General features: G+C 48.0%; 1 protein-coding gene across 1 annotated transcript; it reads right to left on the reverse strand.

Moving 5' to 3' along the window:
* Positions 1-4,402: 4,402 nt before the first annotated feature.
* Positions 4,403-8,173, reverse strand: nr2e3 (nuclear receptor subfamily 2, group E, member 3). Its single transcript, XM_061814935.1, is given in 13 exon segments — positions 4,403-4,656; positions 4,796-4,901; positions 5,082-5,322; positions 5,468-5,646; positions 6,064-6,354; positions 6,484-6,587; positions 7,143-7,293; positions 7,805-7,916; positions 7,919-7,959; positions 8,000-8,018; positions 8,020-8,093; positions 8,096-8,134; positions 8,137-8,173. Coding segments are annotated over 13 exon segments (1,527 nt in total). The 3' UTR covers positions 4,403-4,523.
* Positions 8,174-8,502: the final 329 nt, after the last annotated feature.

The raw sequence follows: 8,502 nt of genomic DNA on the forward strand, positions 1-8,502 counted from the left end.
CAGCTATTCAGCACTTCGGCTGTTTTCATGCATCCAAAATCTATAATCATCAGTGGATCTATCTATCTATCTATCATCTATCTATCTATCTATCTATCTATCTATCTATCTATCTATCTATCTATCTATCTATCTATATCTATCTATCTATCTATCTATCTATCTATCTCTATCTATCTATCTATCTGTCTATCTATCTATCTATCTATCTATCTATCTATCTATATCTATCTATCTATCTATCTATCTATCTATCTATCTATCTATCTAATCTGTATATGTGTGAGTTTTAGCTGTGATGTCTTCGATTAACTGTAGAGGCAGCAGAGGGCTGTTGTCCCCTGGAAGTTGCGTGATTGGGTACTCTCACACTTTCCAAGACAACACAACATGCACACACACTGCACATGGATGGCTGGCAATATATAGTTGTACATATTGTACATTTTCTTAGTACTTAATACAAACTAGCAATCAATACAAAGTATGCAAGGAATATAAAGCCAAAAACACGCGTAGCTCTAAAATATTATTGTCATGATCCTGCCTTCCAGCCCTGGCTGGGCGTGGCCCAGAACACCGGCGCTGATTAGCCTGCCGTTACTGATCCTGTTGTTTGTTTGGACTGACTCCCTGGTACCTGACGCTAAAACGAATGGAGACTTATTCCTCACTGCTTGCCTGTCACCTGAGTCCTGCATTTGGGTCCGCTCTCGAGTCTCGTTCTTGACAGAACGATCTGGCCATAACATGGACCCAGCCAACTCTGAAGCCATCCGCCGCTCGTTGCAGGTCCAGGGCAGACGTCTGACTGAGCAGGTGACTAATCAGAGGCTCCTTAAGATCTGCGCCTGGCTGGAGCCGTGGCTAGCCTCTCAGGCTAGCGCTGCTACTACGCCGACAGCGGCCATTCCAGCTGCTACTACGGTCCAGTTCACTCCATCTGCTCCGGCCGCTGCGGAAATCCAGCGTACCGGCAGTGAGTGTGCGGTATACCTTGGCGGGGTCAAGTCAGTTGCTTCTCCAACTCACCCTAAGCACGGATGGTCGGTCGTGTACCGTGTCAGCGTTCATCGACTCAGGCTCTGACTCCAATTTGATCAACCCCCGTGGAGTTGAGGCGTTGGCCACGGCTACCTTTCCGACGCAGCAGTTCCGCAACGCTTACGCTGCGAACGGAAAGTTCCTCTGTCGGGTGATGCTCTGCACGCAGACCTTAGGGATGGTTTTTCCGAACGCCCACACGGAACGTATTAGCGACCACGTCTTTAATTCGCAGAGTAGCGATATCACCCTGTGGAGCCCATGGCTCGAGGAACACAATCTGCATATAGACTGGACCACGGGCAAGATTAAGGCGTGGGACGAAGATTGCCGCAAGCGGTGCTTCGCTGCTTGAGAGGAGGTGAGGATCCAAGTCGCACCCGTACAGTTGGAGGAGCTGGGTACCGCTCCGCCGTTAACCGCTGTGTCCTCCTGTTATTATGACCTCAAGGCGGTGTTTTCAGAAACGAAAGCTAGATCCCTGCCTCCACATCGTCCGTATGATTGCGCCATAGAGCTCCTGCCCAGCACCTCACCCCCTCGAGGGAGGTAGTTTTCTCTGACAAGACTGGAGCACCAGGCCATGAGGAAGTACATCGAGGAGTCGCTGGCAGCAGGGCTCATTTGCCCGTCGTCCTCACCAGCTGGTGTAGGGTTCTTCTTCATTAAGAAGGACACGTCGCTACAGCCCAGCATCGACTACCGAGGACTCAACGACATCACCGTGAAAAATAGGTACCCTCTTCCCCTGATTGCGACTGCGTTCGAACTGCTTCAAGGGGCCCGGAGTGCGTACCGACGGAGTGCGTACCATGTGGTACAGATCTGGGAGGGGGACGAATGGAATTCAACACTCCCACAGGCCATTATGATTATTTGGTGATACCGTTTGGGTTGACGAACGCACCTGCTGTTTTCCAGAGTTTTATTAATGACGTACCTCGATGACATTTTGTTTTTTTCCTCGGACCTGACCTCCCACGTCAGAGAGGTGCTGCAGCAGCTGCTGAAGCACCAGCTGTTCGTGAACATGGAGAAATGAGAGTTCCACTGAGCTTCCGTGTCCTTCCTGGGGTTCATCCTGGCAGAGGGAGAGATTCGAATGGATCCCTGGAAGGTCGACGCGGTCCTTCAATGGCCCTCTCCCTCTTGTTGAAGGACGTGCAGAGGTTCAGCGGGATTGTGAACTTCATCCAGAACTTCAGTTCCGTTGCGGCCCCTCTGCATGCTCTCAAATATCCACGCAACACCTTCAAGTGGACCATGACCTGTCAGAAGGCCTTCGACAGACTCAAGGCAAGTTTTACCACCGCGCCGATCCTCATAGTGCCAGACCCGGATCGGCAGTTCGTGGTTGAGGGTGACACGTCTGACTCGGGAATTGGAGCAATTCTATCCCAGAGGAGCACCAAGGAGGTTAGGGTCGAAGAGACTGACCCCGGCTGAGCGTAACTACGACGTGGGAGACCGCGAACTGCTGGCAGTCAAGACCGCGATGGAGGAGTTGTGTCATTGGCTGGAGGGGTCACAAGTTCCGTTCGTGGTCCTCACGGATCATAAGAACTTGGAATATCTGAGGACCACGAAGTGGCTGAATGCTTGCCAGGCCAGGTGGGGACTGTTCTTCACCCGTTTACACTTCACCTTGTCTTGCCGACCAGGCTCTACGAATGGCAAGCCGGATGCACTCTCGCCGATCCACGAGGGGGATCACAAGGGGGATCACGTGGAGCCTGCGACCGTCCCGATCCTGCCAGAGGCCTGCTTTGTGTCTGGGTTCGCCTGGGCAATTGAGACACGGGTGAAGGGGGCCCTGAGGGACACTCCGGGTCCCGCTGATTATCCTCCCGGCTGCCTGTTTGTGGTACCGTCGCTCCGGGGGGACATCATTGACTGAGCCCACACCAATAAGACAGTCTGCCATCCGGGCATGGCAAAGACACGCTCGGTCATCGAACAACAGTTGTGGTACCCAACATGGGTAGGGAGGTGAGGGAGTTCGTCAATGCCTGCCCGGTTTGTGCGGCCAACAAGACGTCCCGCCTGCGTCCTTTGGGAGAGCTGCAGCCTCTGCCAATTCCCTCTCGCCCTTGGTCGCACATCGTTGTGGACTTTGTCACTGGGCTACCTCCCTCCCAGGGGAACATGGTGATGCTTTCCATTGTCGACCGTTTCTCCAAGATGGTCCACTTCATGCCGGCCCCGAAGATCCCGTCAGTATATCCATCGGTCATCCGCTACCACTTGCTCCAGGTGGATATCGTCTCTGACAGAGGAGCACAGTTCATTTCCAGGTTCTGGAAGGAGTTCTGCACCCTCATCGGCGCTTCGGTGAGCCTGACGGAGTCCAACGGCCAGACAGAGAGGATTAACCAGGATTTGGAGACCGTTCTGGGCTGCCTGGCATCTCAGGACCACAGCACATGGATCCAGCACCTCAGGTGGGTGGAGTATGCTCACAACTCCCTACCCTCCGCCTCCACAGGTATGGCTCCTTTCCACATCATGCACGGTTATCCTCCCTCTCTGTTTCCTTCGTTGGCCACGGACTCCGCGGTGCCATCTGCCCTGGCAGTGATAAGATGCTGCAAGCGAACCTGGGAAGCAGCACACAGGACGCTGCTGCGCATGGGCAGCTCCTACAAGTGCGCAGCGGATCTCAAGAGGAGAGGGGACAAGGTAGGACAACGAGTGTGGCTGTCGACGAAAGATGGCTGGGTGGCTGGACGTGGCCCAGCACACCGGTGCTGATTAATTGATTAATCCTGGCTGATTAACCCCGGTATTTATAGGACCCAGGGGACGACTGGTCTTCTGGTGCCTCGCATGCCTCACTCCCGCACTTCCGCATTCCTGATGCCAACCTACCGTGGACCGACCAACGCCTGTCTCCCGACCTCCCCCATAATCCTGCCGTTACTGATCCTGTTGCTTGTTTGGACTGACTCCCTGGTACCTGACGTTGGAACGAATAAAGGCTTATTCCTCACTGCTTGCCTGTCACCTGAGTCGTGCATTTGGGTCCGCCCTCGAGTCTCATTCTTGACAATTATAGAATTATTATACAAATAACATGCAACACTGTGATGGACAGAACTATTTTAATTAATTTATTTTGAACTGGTAGAATGTATTACACAAACCCATGAAATAAGAAACCAAATGGAAAATAATTCCGTTTCTTTATCAAGGCATAAAAACATGAAAACACACTCACGCTAAATATACATTTCATCTATCAACCAATCAAAGAAATATGTGCAATACAGTTGTGTAACACAAAAAAAAGAAATTATAAATCATACACAAGTAACAGCAAGCATGATGGTATGAACAGAATTTCCTGGGATGACAGAAAACAAACAAACATGAACAAAGTGATCTTAAACTGAACCTTAAACGGTTATCAAAGCATCTTTCCTCCATTCTGGTAGTACCTGGAAGACTGAACATAGACTGCACATTGAAAGGTATCAGAATCAGTTTTTAAACATGTCACACAGCAGTTTCTCCATAGGAGTGTTTCCAATGGTCCTGTGGAAGAACAGTAGCTCAATGCGCTCAGAGTTCACAAATCGTAACGACGGGAGAAGAAGAAGCAGCTTTCCAAACCTAAACAAAACAAAAATACTTATTAGTGCCGCATTCTTATTACACTTTTATAGCACTCAGATGTGTATTTACATTACACATGGGTCTCTTAGAAATACTGCAAGTGACTGACAGTAAATGAAAGTACTGTAGACCACACCTGGCGGGTTGACTGAGGTAGTGAGAGCGGATATGTTGTCCCAGCATCACATGTGACTGATCTTGAAGATTCTCCACTTGTTCTGGATCTTTTAGACCACGGGTCTCTGTGGAGAAGAGGACCAATGTGAGTAGTTATAAATGACCTTAAAATCGATAACAATTTGAAACAAGTTCTACTTAAGATGTTCTATGGGTGGTTTCTTATTGATCTTAGCTTCACTTTTTATTTTACAATATATTATTTTACTGAAGAAAAGGGGGTTTTTACAGAGGCAGCTCCCCACCAGGCTTGAAGAGCACGATGGCCTTGAGGCAAGCGAACTCCGTGGGGTCGACGCCGAGGGCCTTAAAGCGGCTGAAGACCTCCTGCAGGAGTCTCAGGTCCAAGCTTGTGTAGCTGGTCTTGCCCTGCATGCCTGGGCACAGGTCTGGCAGAGAGAGCAGGGGGCAACTGTCCAGTGGCAGAGACCACTGAATTGCGCACAAGAGGAAGAGCTCGCTCCATGCCTCCTCAAGTAGGATCACCTGCATGGATACCAAGAATGTGAAACAGAGTTATGCTATAATTCAGCCCTATGACTTAGGTTTCAAATTCGCAGTACATCAAATATTTCATTTGATCCTCAAAGTGAATGTCCACCCTGGATATGTGAAATGGGAGAAGTCTCACCTGGTCTCTGAAGGGTAGGTTGGAAAACACTGGCAGATTCTTGGCCCACTTCACCGACATGAAGAGGAGCCTCGCCGAGGTCTCGTACACATTTTCTGAGGTGGATGGGTAAAGTGCCATGTGGTACTCCGAGGACGCTCGCTCCGGCTCATTGCTGGTCACATCAATGTTCTCGTCAACTGGAATAGAGAAGAAAATGTTTTGTGGTGTGGTTTCTGCTGATGAAATGAGTCTTTAGCCTTGTTTGAGGGTTGGTCTTGTAAATGTTCATTTTGTATCTTTTCAGAGAAGGTTAATTCAGCGCATGCTTACCCACTAATACTGATATGATAGACTATCACCTCTTAATTTGTTTAATGTGTATAAAAAACACTTTTTAGGGGTCCCTCGCAATTGCTTAGTTTGCTTATACCTCCTGCTGGCTCTATTTTCAGAAGCTATCAACACACTACGGTGTGCTATCAGATATTTGGTGGGCCCATGAAACAATATCTACACTACCAGTGTCAGTTCTTGGCCCTTGGGCTTGCCCCCAAATATAAAAGTATGGCTCCACATCATGCAGAAACTGTATCGGAAAAAATAAGTCTCCTCACCATCCTCAGGCTCCAGCTTGGCGCAGGTCTCGGCCGTCATGAGGCTGGCCATAAAGCGGTGGTTGTTCTGAGGGCTGACGCAGCGTTGCGGGGGCACGGAGGAGGTGATGGCTATGGACGAGGTGATGTGTGGCCATGTGATGACAGAGCCACTTGAAGAGGAAGATGAGGAAGAGGACGAGGAGGAAGTGGGCTCCCGCGTGGTGGCCAGGTGCTCCTTCTCATGGTCCACATCAATGGAGTCCAGACGCACCTGAGATGTGCTGCGGGGCTGCCGCTCATTCTGCACAGCTACGGGTCACATGAAAGCAGCAGGATGGAAGAATTACATTGCCTTGCAAAACGTCAAGCTTCAGTCCACCTTCACGCACCCCCTGAACGGACCATGTTGGTCCTTTAAATAGAATCCCGCACACCTACCATCTTTATTCATACCCGCCTGCAGGCATTTCTTCAGCCGGCACGCCTGGCACTGGTTGCGATGAGCTTTGTCAACAGGGCACATGCCTGTGCCTGCCTGGCACCTGCAAACCAACAATCACAATTCATCTTTGCAAAAGGTTTGGAAAAACTGTGTATCCAACTTTTCTGAAGATAACTGATAGCTGATAACAAAAGATGAATATAATATACACCCCTTTAACATTTCGACTGGTAGCAACAAAAAAGTCTCACTTTTTATTGGCATTGCCGGAGATGTTTTAATTTTAAAGTTATTTCTTTATTGTTTTGTTTGTAGTGGTGTAAAACTGCACTGCACCATACTGAGATACTATATACTTTGACAAATGCAATAAAACATACTACAATCTAAATATCTCTGAGTATGTCAATGAAAGTGTTAGTATTGTTAGTATTATAAGCATTGAAAGAAAATGATATTAATAACAGTATAATAAAATATCACATATTTATTATTTATCAGAAACTACCCATGATGGCAAAATTCAATGCATAAAATAAAGCTGTATGTATCACACTAAAGTGAAATGAACAAAAGATACTTTGGAACTGTCATGTATAATATTATTTTTATTTCTGTGTCTATGGAATTAATGTGTACTGTGTCGCTGTCCTACCTATAAATGAGTCTCCTCCTCACACTGCGTTTGAAGAAGCCGCTACAGCCGTTGCAGGCATAAATGCCGTAGTGTTTTCCACTGCTGGTGTCCCCGCACACTTTGCAGACCAGAGCGGGGCTGAGGGCTTTGCCGGGGGCCGGACTCTTGGCTGCGGGCCAAGACCAGCAGTGTTACAAGATACGCAACATTGTATTAGCTTATTTAGTGTGTAATTGTCAAGGTATAACAATGAAAGAGTGGGGGCACAGAAACAAGTTGCACAAATGAAATGAATCAACATTTATGATTATTATTCATGTCGCAGTATCTGTCAGGTGTTTTATATAAATTTGACCAATTTAAATTACATGTACTTCATTTTTAGTTCTATATTTGTTTTGATTCAAACGTACCACACATAAGAAAATTCAACCTCTTTTTCCATTTGAAGGAACCCACCGTATTTCAGATGCAGCATGAAAGTATTCAGTTATCTATGCATCATCGCTTCCCTTGAGAAGCACTGATTACATCGAAAATCATTATTTATTTTGTAATGCATTGCCATGAGCATTATGATGCGTCTTTTATTCTGAAGTCTTTTTCCCTACCAGCTAAAGTTCATTGCGTCCATTCCCTCACGCACACCTGTTGCACCTTAGCTGAAACAGGGCTCTCACCTCCTCTGCTGTTGTCCGTCCCACCGCTCCCAATCGACTCAGTGGGGGAACAGGACGGCCCCATGGGTATCTTAGTCAGATGATCCTCCATCATTTTTACTGAAAATATATTCTTCCGTAGTGATGATGAACAGGGGGGAAATAACTGTCCCCAACTCTGAAAATTCAACAGATATGGTATCTAGTTTCAGCCACCAAGGAGGAGCTTCAAAAAAAGAAAAAAAAAAACAGGGCCCGCTGTTGCTCCCAATGTGCAGATGGCAACCTGGATCTCCTGCAGTGCCTGTCTATTGGCTGGAGCTTCTGGCGTGGCGATGCAGACTCAAGCGCACACTTGCTGCACAGGTTGTATGTCGTCCCAGTGACCATCAGAGTCCGTCACTGTCTGTGGGTTCTACCCGGTGGCACCTCCTCAAAAGGGAGGTGAGGGGGGTGGGTGCTGGGAATTAGCCCCAAGTGCTGTGTAAGCAGCATGCTTATTTGTCATCCTCTTAATCTTTACTGTTCATCGAGTGGATCAATCAGTCACATTGCCCGAACGTTGGTGTTGCTAATTCTCCCAAAATGTGATGACCTCTGGAAGTCTTGCAACTTTAAGCCTGTAAAGTCTTGTCAGTCCAACAGACCCTGGATTTAACGGGGGACCTCACATAATTGTGTTTTCATACCTCTTCAATTTGTTCTTCACCCTTGGTTTT

Source organism: Syngnathoides biaculeatus, chromosome 3 (assembly GCF_019802595.1).
Source record: "Syngnathoides biaculeatus isolate LvHL_M chromosome 3, ASM1980259v1, whole genome shotgun sequence".
Classification (NCBI taxonomy): Eukaryota; Metazoa; Chordata; class Actinopteri; order Syngnathiformes; family Syngnathidae; genus Syngnathoides; species Syngnathoides biaculeatus.